We start from the raw sequence: 13,983 nt of genomic DNA, 5'->3' as shown, positions 1-13,983 counted from the left end.
AAAAAAAAAAAAAAAAAAAAAAAAAAGTGTAAATTACATTTGATTTATTTATTCTGTGGGTGTATGTGTGTGAAGGCATGTCTGTGCACCATGGCACCCAGGATATCCAAGAACCACTTGCAGGAAGCAGTCTCATCTAGTGTGTGGGTTTCGGGGATCAAACTCAGGTGTTCAAGTCTGGCAGTGTGTGTGCCCATGAGCCACCTGCTGCCTCCCCAAACCCTTCTTCAGGACAGAGTCTCCCTCAGTAGCCCAGGCTGGCTTCCCAACACCACCTTTGAGATAAGGTCTCCCTCAGTAGCCCAGGCTGGCTTCCCAACACCACCTTTGAGATAGGGTCTCCCTCAGTAGCCCAGGCTGACTTCAGACTCAGCAGTTCTTCTGCTGCAGCCCCTGAAGTGCTAGGATTAAAGATGTGGGCTCCTACACACAGAATTCCATGTATTCTTAGCATATGTATAGGTAATTTATAAAGTTGTATCATAAATGATATGTGTTCATATACTTCTGGAAGATTCTAGATTGAGTCCAGTGCTTGCTAAGATCTTTCTACCGCTGAGCTATAGTCACAGCCCCATTAAATATTTTACATAACTTTTATCTTTTTACAATGGTTTTAGTATTTATTTTTCAAACAACCTTGATATGTAGCTTACGCTGGCCTAGAATTTATGGCAATCCTCCTGCCTCAGCCTCCTGAGTACTGGGGTTATAGGCATGTACCAGCATGCCTTGCTCATCTAGTAATTTGGGTGTTTGTTTGTTTTTCCAAGATAGGTTTCTCTGTGTAACCCTGACTATGACTCTGTAGACTGCGGCATGGAACTCACTTGTTTCTGCTTCCTGAGTGCTGGGGTTAAAGGCATGTGCCACCCCTGCACAGCTCATTTTACAGTTGTTACTCTTATCTTTCAGTAAGTCTAATAGGAAGATGTAACAAAATCTAAATAATAGAAATTTTATAATGAAAAGTAACCTTCTTTTGTACTTTTCTTCCTTAGCCTCTTTCTTTCAGAAAAAAACAAAACAAAACAAAACAAAACAAAACACTGCTATCAGTTTCTTTGGACACTTCCAAAAACATATACACTTACAATCAAGTACCTGCACACATGTATACATTGTATACACTTACAATCAAGTACCTGCACACATGTATACATTGTATACACTTACAGTCAAGCACCTGCACACATGTATACATTGTATACACTTACAGTCAAGCACATATGTACATGCAGATGTCTTGGTTAGGGTTACTATTGCTGTGATAAAACACAATGGCCAAAAGCAAGATAAGGAGGAGTTTGTTTGGTCCATGCTTCCTCGGCTGTTCATCACTGGAGGAAGTCAGGACAGGAACTCACACAGGGCAGGAACCTGGAAGCAGGAGCTGATGCAGAGGACATGGAGGATGCTGCCTACTGGCTTGCTTCTCAAGGCTCGCTCAGCCTGCTTCCTTATAAAGTGCAGGACCACCAGCCCAAGGCTGATGTTACCAACCATGAGCTGCACCACCCCCCATCACTAATTAAGAAAATACTCTTCAGGCTTGCCTACAGTTTGATATTATGAAGGCATTTTCTCAAGTGAGGTTCCCACCTCTAAGATGACACAGTAAACTAGCCAGCACACATACATCTCTTGTATATGTGCTAGCATAAGATATATGCTCTTTTGTGCTTTAAAAAAAATTCCCTTTGAGCCTTGGAGATCTTTCCATATGAGCACATAAAATCCATCTCATCCAACATGTGAGCAGCTGAGTGATTGCTGTCTGGGGTGGTCTGGGAGGCTTGTCTCCAGAGCACTGACATCACCCCACGCATGTTGCAGGACAATCTCTTTGTTTAAAACCTTCAGACTTGGTGTTGGAGAGATGGCTTAGGGCTTAAGAGCACTGGCTGTTCTTCCAGAGGTCCTGAGTTCCAGCACCCACATGGTAGCTCACATCCGATGCCCCCTTCTGGTGTGTCTGAGGACAGCTAAGGTGTGTTCATATAAATAAATAAATAAATAAATAAATAAATCTTCTAAAAGAAATCAACTTCAGCCAGGCGGTGGTGGCGCACACAGCATTTGGGAGGCAGAGGCAGGTGGATTTCTGAGTTCAAGGCCAGCCTAGTCTACAAAGTGAGTTCCAGGACAGCCAGAGCTATGCAGAGAAACCCTGTCTCAAAAAAAAAAAAAAAAAAAAGAAATCAACTTCAGACTTTCTGGGCAGGGTGTGGTATCTCACACCTTTAACCTTAGCATTTGGGATGCAGAGACAGGAGGATCTCTGAGTTCAGGGCCAGCCTGGTCCACAGTGAATTCCAAGCCAGAATTCACTTACTGAATGTCCCCCAAAACAAAAATAGTAGATTTTCAGATTTAAAAAAAGAAGTTTTCTTATTTTTGGGAAAAAATTTTTGTTGTTGTTGCTGCTGCTGCTCTTTGTTGTTGTTTAGACAGGGTCTCACTCTGTAGACCAGGCTAGCCCTCAAACTCACTGAAATATGCCTGTCTCTGCTGCCACCCTGAGTGCTAGGAGTGGACTTGAGAGAGAGCTTAGACTTAAAGACTAGGCTCACAAAGTGAAGGGACTTGGGTCACCAAGACTGCAGAAAAGTTTTAAGTAAAAGGCAAAATAAAACAACCACAACTATAAGCCTCAAACTGAAGCAGCACGGTGGCTCCCTCCACAGTTGCAGCCTTCTGGAGACTAAGCTGGGAGGCTTTGCCATGAATTGATGGTTAGCCGGGACTACGGCGTGAGGGCCTGTCCTCCAAAAACAATCAAATGAAATAAAAACGGAGGCTATCTGACAGAGAATAGCTGCTATTAGCATGTCTTCCTATGTATGTATGTATATGTGTATATATACATATATACACACACATATATATACACACATATACATACATATACACATACACACACATATATATGTATGTATAATACACACATATATAAATACACACATATATTTATATGTATGTATAAATATGTATTTGTATATACACACATGTATATAAATACATGTATAGATACAGTTATGTATAATATACATATATGTATATATAATCTTTTAAAAAATTCTTCCTTTTTCCTCTTCCATCCCATCTTCTTTCCTTCTGTGCTGCAGCTGATGAGGGCTCAGGGTCCCATGTATGCTGCACACTCACTGGACCACACTCCAATTTATCACTGCCGGTGTTCGGCTTTCTTCTGGTTTTCTTTTTTTGTTGTTGTTGTTTTTAATTTTTAATATTTTTTATTACGTATTTTCCTCAATTACATTTCCAATGCTATCCCAAAAGTCCCCCATACCCCCCCACTTCCCTACCCACCCATTCCCATTCTTTTGGCCCTGGCATTCCCCTGTATTGGGACATATAAAGTTTGCAAGTCCAATGGGCCTCTCTTTCCAGTGATGGCCNACTAGGCCATCTTNNGATACATATGCAGCTAGAGACAAGAGCTCCGGGGTACTGGTTAGTACATCATGTTGTTCCAACAATAGGGTTGCAGATCCCTTTAGCTCCTTGGGTACTTTCTCTAGCTTCTCCATTGGGAGCCCTGTGATACATCCAATAGCTGACTGTGAGCATCCACTCCTGTGTTTGCTAGGCCCCGGCATCGTCTCACAAGAGACAGCTATATTTGGGTCCTTTCAGCAAAATCTTGCTAGTGTATGCAATGGTGTCAGCGTTTGGAAGCTGATTATGGGATGGATCCCTGGATATGGCAGTCTCTAGATGGTCCATCCTTTCATCACAGCTCCAAACTTTGTCTCTGTAACTCCTTCCATGGGTGCTGGTTTTCTTTAATACAGACCTCTGGAGTGAACATTTTCTTTCTGTCCATCTCTTATCACTTCAGTAAGTGATCTTGCAGACCGCATCCCTAGCACCGGAATCCTGGTGTAGAGTATTAATATTTAAGCACTTAATGGAGCAGGATGACTTGCTAGAACCGGTCTGCCACGCCCCATTAAGGAGCTGCTTCCCCACCTCCTCTCCTTTGTGAACTCCATCTCCTGGCATCATCCTTTTTAAGTGTAACTTGATATTTTGGTGACAGGATCAAGCCCAGGGTCCTGCCCTTGCTATAGCAGGTGTTCTCAAAGCCTCTCATCCCCGCTGCCCCCTGGATGCATTGATCATGGAGCAGCCAGATAAGTGCTTCCGGCTGGTTTTAACCAAAAGCCAGATTTAATTAAAAAAAAAAATTTTTTTTTTTTGTTCAGTCTTTTGCTTTGTGAAGTCCTTGGCTAGCTGAGGAGGGCTTGAGGTCATCCTCTAGCGTCTGCCTCCACAGTGCTAGGCTTACAGACATGAGCTACCACACCTCCTTTATTCAGTGCTGGGGATCAAATCCAGGAACACGGTAGGCAAGCATTCTACCAATGGTGCATTTCCAGCCCCAGTTTAAAAATTAATTTTGCTATTTTTTTTGACATGTATGGGTATTTTGCATGTGTGTATCTCTGTACCACGTGCATGCCTGGTGCACATGGAAGCCAGAAGAGGCCATCAGGCCATCAGATCCTCTGGATCCCACGTGACAGAGAGTTGTGAGCCACCAGAGGGGTGCTGGGAAATGAACCAGGTCCGGTGGAAGAGCAGCTGATGCTACCACTGAACCATCTCTCCGCCCAAAGTTTGTTTGTTTGTTTGTTTTTCTTTTTTGAGACAGGATCTTACTATGTAGCACTGACTGGCCAGGAACTCACTATGTAGACCAGGCTAGCCTCAAACAACCAGAGATCCTGTTGCCTTTACTGGGCTGATAGGAGCTGCTGTGAGCTCTGAGTGAGACAGGCAAGTCACAGCCAGAAGACAGCAAGCATTTCACAGTTCTCCCCGTCCTCCAGCTCGGACATCTTCTGCTCCTCTTCCTCAAGGTTCCCTGAGTCTGGAGTAAGATGTGGGGGGTTTGATGCAAATATCCCATTTAGGGATGAGCATACAGTACCTTTTCCTAGTACTTTCACTAATTAGCAAATCTCTGCACTTAACTGATAACCCACTTAAAAAGAAGATCCTCTGGCCAAGGTTGGGAGAAGCTCAGGCCAATAAATATAAATATTTAGAATGCTGTGGAAGACAAGTCCATTGAGCAGGTTTCACCCTAGGGTCTCATGTGGCCCTGACTTTCCTGTTTTGTAGGAACTTATTATGAAGGCCAGGCTGGCCTCGAATTGACAGAAACCTATCAGCCTCTGCCTGTAGAGCGCTGGATTTAGCAATGGGCTTTTGAGCTGGATTACAGTTTCAGGTGTGAATTCCCCTCCCCTCCGGTGGGGATCCCGACACCAACTGTCCTCTTATCGCACCACTGTGCACATGTTGCCTGGCACATCAGAACTGTAGCATAAATGTTCAAGTACTGGGTGAGACCACTGTTGTTTTCTCCTCCCCCCAGAAGCACGAATAGAACCCTCTTGCACTGTGAAAGCTCGCTAGCAGGGAGAAAGTTTCGTGGTCGGTTTGAGGTTGATTTCTTTATGTCCTGCAATCAATGTGAGTGCTGTCTTCAGTAATGGAATATTAGTGTGTAGTTATGAGATACTAAAACATTTTAAATAAGCAGGGAAGTGTTGGCATATGCTTTTAACCCCTGTCAGGCAGAGGCAGGTGGATCTCTGAGTTCAAAGCCAGCCTGATCAACAAAGTGAGTTCCAGGACAGCCAGGGCTACACAGAGAAACCCTGTCTCAAAAAAGTGTGTGTGTGTGTATGAATAAATATAGAGCCAGAGAGATGGCTCAATGGTTAAGAATGTATACTGCTCTATCAGACGATCAGATTTCTGTTCATAGCACCCAAATCTGACAGCTCAGAAGCACCTTAACTCGTGCGCCAAGGGACCCGATGCCCTTCTGGACTCTCTGGGCACTTGTACTCACATACACATACATAAACACATAATTAAAAAAATAAAAATAATTCATTTTAATTGTGTATTTTGTTTTATTTTTATTTTGTTTTTGTTTGTTTGAGACAAGGTTTCTCTGTATAGCCCAGCTGACCTGGAATTTACTCTGTAGACCTCAGTCTGCTTCTGCCTCCTGAGTGCAGATGGCAAAGGCATGAGCCACCACAGCCAGCCAAAATACATCTTTAAATTTTTTAAACATTTACTTATTGGGCTGGAGAGGTGGCTCAATGGCTAAGAGCATTGACTGTTCTTCCAGAGGTCCTGAGTTCAATTCCCAGCAACCACATGGTGGCTCACAACCATCTGTAATGGGATCTGATACTGTCTTCTGGTGAGTCTGAAGACAACGACCGTGTACTCACTTACATAAAAATTAATTAATTAATTTGAAAAAGAATAAGATTCCTAAGTGGCTCCTATTTAATTTTAAAAACCATGTATTTATTTGTATATATGAGTGATCTATTTGCATGTATGCTACATGCCAGAAGAGGGCATCAGATCCCATTATAGATGGCTGTGAGCCACTGTGGGGTTGTTGGGAATTGAATTCACTACCTATGGAAGAGCAGTCAGTGCTCTTAACCACTGAGCCATCTCTCCAGGCCCTTAAATAATTTAATCAAGGCCTTGTAATCTCAACACTTGAAAGTCAGAAGGAAGACTGCTGAAAGTTCAAAGGCAACCATGAGTTACTTAGGCTAGCCAGGGCTTCATAGTGAGACCATCTGAAAAATATACACAAAGAGCCAAAACAATAAACAAATGCTACCACCGATTATATAACATAAGCAACGCAGGTCACAAAGTATCATCTCTCATGGTCACAAAGTATCATCTCTCATGGTCACAAAGTATCATCTCTCATGGTCTCCCTTTCCAAAATAAGCAAATCTACCTTGGGCTTGTAGGAGGGCGCTTGCAGCTGTAGGTCTGACTCCAGCCAAGTCGCCTTTAGTTTGGCAGAGGTTGTGGCACTTTCTCTAATTTTTTTTTATTTTAAAGTTCATCTCCCAAGCTCTGCCATGGGCTGATCTAGAGGCTCACATTTCAGTTGGACAGGTTGACTCTAGAGCAATAATTCAACAGGTCTGATTGGCAGGGAGACGCAGCCGAGGTATCTGTCACTTAGGACGGCAGAGAGCCGACCTTGCGTTTGAGTAGAAGGTCTTTGCTTAGTTCCCCGAATCGTAGAGGTTCTCAGCATATTGCCTGGCTCTGATGATCTGTTTTGTCCGTTCTACTGCTGTTCCTGTGCTTGCCTTTGTGCATGGTAGACAAGCGCTCTCCCCCTGAGTCACAGGTCCTTAAAGGGGCACCCCCATTTCTGATTTCATATTTTTCTTTCAGAACGATGGCACTGCGCCATTGTCTGCACAGTGGCCCTCCATGCATGTTTCCTGCACACCAGGGAACATTCGACACCTGTGTCACCCATCCAATTTTGCATCTTTTACTTAATACATGTTTTTAAACATTTTTATATGATGAGTGTTTTATTTTTCCTGTGTGTATGTGGTGTATGAATGCGTGCCCAGTGCTGGGAGACCGCAAGAGAGCACTGAATCCCCGGCACTTGAGTTAAGGACTCTTGGTGGTGGTGGTGATGTTTCAAGACAGGATTTCTCTGTGTAGCCTTGGCTGTCCTGAAACTCACTCTGCAGATGAGGCTGAACTCACAGAATCCACCTGCCTCTGCCTCCGGAGTGCTGGGATTAAAGGAGTGTGCCACCACATCTGCCCAGCAAGTTAAGGACTTTTGTAAGCTTCCCTGGAAACAGGACTCAGGTCCTCTGCAAGAGCAGTGCATGTTCTTGGCATCTGAGCCATCTCCCCAGCCCCTGTACAGCTCAGTAGAGGAAGATATCTGTAAATGTTGAGGTTTTTTTTCACCGTCAATGAATCCTTCCCTGCTTTCCAGTTTTCTTTCGTCTTTTTCTGTCTGATTTCCCAGGAAGCCGTTTGGGCTTAGTGGGAAGCTAGAACATCGCATCCAGACAAGGATCCCCTTACCCAGCCTAAGTATGTGACACTCCTTTGGTGACCCTACCACGCAGCACACTCCCCCTGTCAGCGGTAAACTCGGCCTCTCTCCACAGGTTCTCTTATCTGCCACCATCCCGTGTGTTTGTGTTTTCCGGGCTAGAGAGAGAGATGCCTTGCGCGGGCTGATGGAAAGGTCTGAGGTATCCCTCTTCCACGTCACTCTCCTGCTCATGCCTGACCTGTTTTATTTCCCCTCCAGGGAAAGCCATATGTCTTTGACCGCGTCTTCCCCCCAAACACCACTCAGGAGCAGGTTTACCACGCCTGTGCCATGCAGATCGTCAAAGGTAAGGGAGTTGTCTTCAGGATGTATGTCCCGTGTCCACCGTTACCACTGCCACCACCAGGTAGCCTTCTCTGCCTTCTCTTTCAGACGTCCTTGCTGGTTACAATGGCACAATCTTCGCTTATGGACAGACATCCTCAGGGAAAACGCATACCATGGAGGTGAGGGTTCTGACTCAGGGCTTGAGGGATTCCAGGAAGGGTCAAGAAGATCAAGAAATAATTCTATTGGGGGAAATCCAGGAGTCGGGGGTGAGCTGAGTCAGAGGCAGATGGGTCTGGAGGATGAAATGAGGTACAATGTGGTAGGGAGGTTTAGAGGCGTCTCTCAGCCCCAACACTTCCACTGCCTTTCGTGACTCCAGTTGTCCTCCTTGTATCTAGAAAACCAGCAGCACTGATAGTCCAGACGCTGCTCAGCTGTCAGCTTCCATTCACAGGCAGCCACGGTGGTGACCTTCTCCCAACTGAGGATTCCCCTCACGTCACTGCTCACCCCCGTGTCCCCAGGGCCCTCTGCGTTGTCTCCCTGTGCACCTCAGCCTTACTCTGGCATGCCTTCACTCCTCAGGGGAAGCTGCACGACCCTCAGCTGATGGGCATCATTCCCCGGATCGCTCGAGACATCTTCAACCACATCTACTCCATGGATGAGAACCTTGAATTCCACATTAAGGTGATCAGCATGTGACTTCTGGGGGCCTCCGATGATGACGGAGAAGACCCAGAATAAGCCAGCTGAATCTTTACTCTGGTTACCCCAAGTTCCCACCAAGAATGTCCCAGCCTCCACTGTCCTGGTGCCTGTCATATTGGTTTGGGATTCCTGTGTTGGAGTTAAGATCACCCTCTTGGGCTGGAGAGATGGCTCAGAGGTTAAGAACACTGATTGTTCTTCCAGGGGACCTGACTTCAGTTCTCAACACCCACATGGTGGCTCACAACCAGTGCCAGAGGATCTGATGGGCTCTTGTCACCTCTGTGGGCACCATGCATGCACATGATACACAGACATACAAACAGACAAAGCATTCATACACACAAAAAATAATAAAATTAAAACAACAACAACAGAACCCCTTCTCACGCCGCCCCCTTTCTCCCTAACAGGTATCTTACTTCGAGATTTACCTGGATAAGATCCGTGACCTTTTGGATGGTGAGTGCTTGATCCCTGTGGGTACAGGCATGTGAGGAGGTCGAGAACAGAGAGACCACCTCCATCCATAGTGTGGTTGCAGTTGAGCATCCAGGACATGCCTCTTTTTTTTTTTCAGTTTTATTTAAAAAAAAAAACAAAACAGTTTATTAAAAGGTGCAGAAGATCCTGTGGTGCAGACAGGATTACTGAATGTGCCCATCCAGAACAAAATTGGCAGACATAATATCACTTGGGATATTTGCTTTCAGGATGGTGGGAGACTCCTCTGTAGTCTTACAGTCAGTTCTCAGAACTTGAAAGGGACACCCTCCTGGAAGGCCACAACTGCTGGCCACCTTCCACTCTAAATCCCCAACCCAGGAGTACAGCAGTTGTTAAAGTCCAGACCAAGTTAAACCTAAACACCAGCCACTAGGGTGGGCTTGACTGAAGCCAAGGACGTGCCTCCTCCCCACGCCACAGTCCTGTTGCTCTGCCCCCTGCCCCCCGACATTTTTCAGTCAGGAGCCATGGTGCTTGCCTGTAAGCCTAGCTACTCAAAAAGCTGAGGCAGGAGGATTGTGATTTTTTTGAGGCCACCCTGGGCAACTTAGCAAGATTGTGTCTCAAAAGGAAAAAAATCAAAAGGGGTGGGACGGAGGTGCGTAGTGGAGCCCACCGGGCATGTGTGTGGCCTTGGGTTCAAACCCCAATTGATGTGGAAAAACAGAGAAAGAAGGAGAAAGAATCAGGGATGGGGATCTAGGCAGGAAGTCCAGCATGGGGTTCTGAGTTCAGTGTCCAGTTTCCAGCTGCAGAAACAAAAACGGGGAAAAACCCAAACCCCTCAAAGCCTGGGAGAGTCGGAGATGAGCTCAAGGCCAATAACACACAGAGCCCAATAACAGCTGCAGTCCTATGAGGAGGATGGAGGGGTAGGGCCTGCCTGTGAAGATGGTGTTCGGGTGTTCGTGGGGCATCTTCCTACCTTGAGTGTGCCTGCAGCGTTACCTAGGGGTGGGGTCGTGGTCTCTCTCACCCTGCTTTGTCTTGATTTCAGTGACCAAGACAAACCTGTCCGTGCATGAGGATAAAAACCGGGTGCCGTTTGTCAAGGTGAGAGCCGGGTGGGTTCTTGTGCATAGTGGAGCATTAAGAGTGTGTGTGGAGAGGGAGGGGTCAGTGGACCCCCCCCAAAGTCCCTTGGGTGGTATGTGGGCAGCTCGATCTGAAGATCAAAGTTTATGGCCCTCACCGTTTGCCTCCTGCAGGGTTGTACCGAACGCTTTGTGTCCAGCCCAGAGGAGATTCTGGATGTGATCGATGAGGGGAAGTCCAACCGTCACGTAGCCGTCACCAGTAAGTGGAGACATAAAGAGCTGTTGGGTCTGGGGGTCTTCTCGCCTCTCTCCTGTGCCCACTTGGGGGGAAAGCAAGCAGGGGAGGAGGGGCCTCCTGCCTGTGTAGCCCACTGCCTGGGAAATGCCACCGTGGGGACGGGCCTGGGTGCCCTTTCTCTCTCGGTGGGTGGAATGGCAGCCAGTGGCTCTGTGACCGAGGGCAGCAGCTCCCTGAGGACTCGAGTCTCGTCTCCCGCAGACATGAATGAGCACAGTTCTCGGAGCCACAGCATCTTCCTCATCAACATCAAGCAGGAGAACGTAGAGACCGAGCAGAAGCTCAGCGGGAAGCTGTACCTCGTGGATCTGGCCGGAAGCGAGAAGGTTGGGATCTCGGGAGGAAGGTGGGGGGGAATGGGGGGGTTGCAAAGGAGTCCTTGCGGGGAAAGTTTGCCTTTCTAAAAACTATATTTGAAAGAAAAATAAATTTGGCCGTGTGTGGTAGCAATACGCCGTTCACTCCAGCACTTGGGAGGAACAGACAGATAATAGCACAAGCCCTCCCCAGTAGTAAGCAAATATTTCACCATTAAAATATATCACAGGGAGATGGCTCAGTATGTGAAGCTCTTGTTATGCAAGCCCTGGGACTTGAGGCCAGGTCTCCAGAAGGCACATACATCCAGGCATGGTGATTCAGGTTTGTAATTCTAGTGTTCCTACAGTCAGAGGAGTGCTCCTACAGTCAGAGGAGTGCTCCTACAGTCAGAGGAGTGCTCCTACAGTCAGAGCGGTGCTCCTACAGTCAGAGGAGTGCTCCTACAGTCAGAGCGGTGCTCCTACAGTCAAAGGAGGGCTCCTACAGTCAGAGCGGTGCTCCTACAGAGGGATGCTCCTACAGTCAGAGGGAGGTGGTGTAATTGGCAGTGAACTGTGAAGGGACCCACCCTTAAACAAGGTAAACAAGGTAGAAATTGAGGACCTGAGGTTGTCCTCCAACCACACACATTCTGTGCATGCTCCTTGACCCAGTCTCTCTCTGTCTGTCTCTGTCTCTCTCTCTCTCATATGCACACACACACACACACACACACACACACACACACACACACACACACTGATACTCCAAGGCTGGGAACATAACTCACCTGGTAGAGTGCTTACTCAGCAAGCAGGAAGCCCTGGGTTTGCTCTCCATCCTGCATAAGCAGGACATACTGGTACACGCCTGTTATCTCCTCAGTGATGGAAGCAGGGGGGTCATCATTAGCAACGTAGGGAGTTCGAGGCCTGCCTGGACTAGTCACCTTGTCTCAAGCAAAACAAAGCACAGGGCTGGGGAAAGTGCTTGTTAACAAGTGGGAGGACCTGAGTTCAGTCTCCCCCACCCGTGTAAAAACCTGAGCGTTGTGGTGCATACCTTTAAGTCCAGCTCCAGGAGGTGGAGGCAGGCAGACCCTGGGGACTCACTGGCCAGCCAGCATGGCTTGACCGGAAAGCCCCAGGTTCCAGTGAGAGGCCCAGACTCAAAGACAGCTAAGGTGACAATTTCTGAGGAACAACCCCAAATTGACCTCTGACCTCCACACACAAGCACCCGCACATACGAGTAAACAGTCGTGAGTCAGGCATGGCGGTGTCACGTGTGATCCCTGCAGTCAGTGGGCAGGAGCAACATGAGCACGTGTGTGAAGCCAGCCTGGGCTCTGTGGTGAGACTCTTTCCACCCTCGCCCCCAAATAATCCACAAGTTAGTTTGTTCTCAATATGATACACTGCCGTTACTGCCGAATCCTAGAGTGCTTCTGTTTTCCCTACTTCCCATCCCCTGGCAGCCACCGATTCGCCCTCTGACTTTGAATTTCCCAGTCATTAATAGTTTATGGAGTTGATACAAAGGAGGGAGGAGAGCTTCGGCAAGAGGGCTCAGGTGAGCCAAGGAAAGGGCTAAGCTTCTCTCTCTCTATCCCCCCTCTCCTTTCTCTCCCTCTTTTTCTAAGTGGAGAGGAGGAAGCCAGCCTCCCCTCCCCCCCACACACACACTTGTCCTGTACTTCCTTCTCTGACAGGTCAGCAAAACAGGGGCAGAGGGAGCCGTTTTGGACGAGGCAAAGAATATCAACAAGTCACTGTCGGCCCTGGGGAACGTGATCTCTGCACTGGCGGAGGGCACCGTGAGTGTCCCCTGCCCCCATCCTCCACTTCCTCCCCTTCTCCCCGATTCTAATCATGCCCCAATCCCCAGGGAGCAGCACTGCCCTTTATTATCCAGTTGAAATCATTTTCACATTCACGGTCTGCTCCTGCTCTAGAAAAGCTACGTGCCATACCGTGACAGTAAAATGACGAGGATTCTCCAGGACTCTCTGGGAGGGAACTGCAGGACCACCATGTTCATCTGCTGCTCGCCGTCCAGCTACAATGACGCAGAGACCAAGTCCACGCTCATGTTTGGGCAGCGGTCAGTGTCAGAGTCCCCAGAGGGTCCCGGGTGCACTGCTGCTGTCCCATCCCTTCCTGTTCATACACACACACACACTCACACATACCACACACACAGACACACAAACACACAGACACATATACACAGACATACACACACACAGAAACACACACAGACACACACAGACATACACACAGACACATAGGTACACACAGACATACACATAGACACACACACACAAGCACAGAGAGACACACAGACATACACAGACATACACAGAGATACACACAGACACAGGCAGACACACACATGGGCACACATAGGCACAGATACACACACACAGGTACACATAGACACACACATAGGCACATACACACACAGGTACACATACACACATACACACATAGATACACACACAGGTACACATACACACATACACACACAGGTACAATACACACATACACACATAGACACATACACACATAGACACACACATAGGTACACATAGATACATACACACATAGACACACACACAGGTACACATACACACACACATAGACACACACACAGGTACACATATACACATACACACATAGACACACACACAGGTACACATAGACACATACACACATAGTCACACACACAGGTACACATACACACATAGACACACACACATACACACACAGACACACACACATACACACATAAACACACACACAGGTACACATACACACATAGACACACACACAGGTACACATACACACATAGACACACACACAGGTACACATACACACATAGACACA

General features: G+C 47.1%; 1 protein-coding gene across 1 annotated transcript in view; it reads left to right on the top strand.

Annotated features, from left to right (window-relative positions):
- The window catches only part of Kif5a (kinesin family member 5A), a 38,291-nt gene that overhangs the window by 7,919 nt on the left and 16,389 nt on the right, over positions 1-13,983 (top strand). Inside the window, exons 2-10 of the mRNA XM_021173508.2 lie at positions 8,171-8,258; positions 8,345-8,418; positions 8,828-8,932; positions 9,367-9,415; positions 10,458-10,513; positions 10,669-10,756; positions 10,997-11,121; positions 12,807-12,911; positions 13,050-13,198. Coding sequence (XP_021029167.1) covers positions 8,171-8,258; positions 8,345-8,418; positions 8,828-8,932; positions 9,367-9,415; positions 10,458-10,513; positions 10,669-10,756; positions 10,997-11,121; positions 12,807-12,911; positions 13,050-13,198 — 839 coding nt within the window. The remainder of the gene's footprint in view (positions 1-8,170; positions 8,259-8,344; positions 8,419-8,827; positions 8,933-9,366; positions 9,416-10,457; positions 10,514-10,668; positions 10,757-10,996; positions 11,122-12,806; positions 12,912-13,049; positions 13,199-13,983) is intronic.

Source organism: Mus caroli, chromosome 10 (genome assembly GCF_900094665.2).
Source record: "Mus caroli chromosome 10, CAROLI_EIJ_v1.1, whole genome shotgun sequence".
In the NCBI taxonomy this organism is placed as follows: domain Eukaryota; kingdom Metazoa; phylum Chordata; class Mammalia; order Rodentia; family Muridae; genus Mus; species Mus caroli.
Note: the sequence above shows the minus strand (reverse complement) of the source record. Positions and strands in the feature narration are given on the sequence as shown.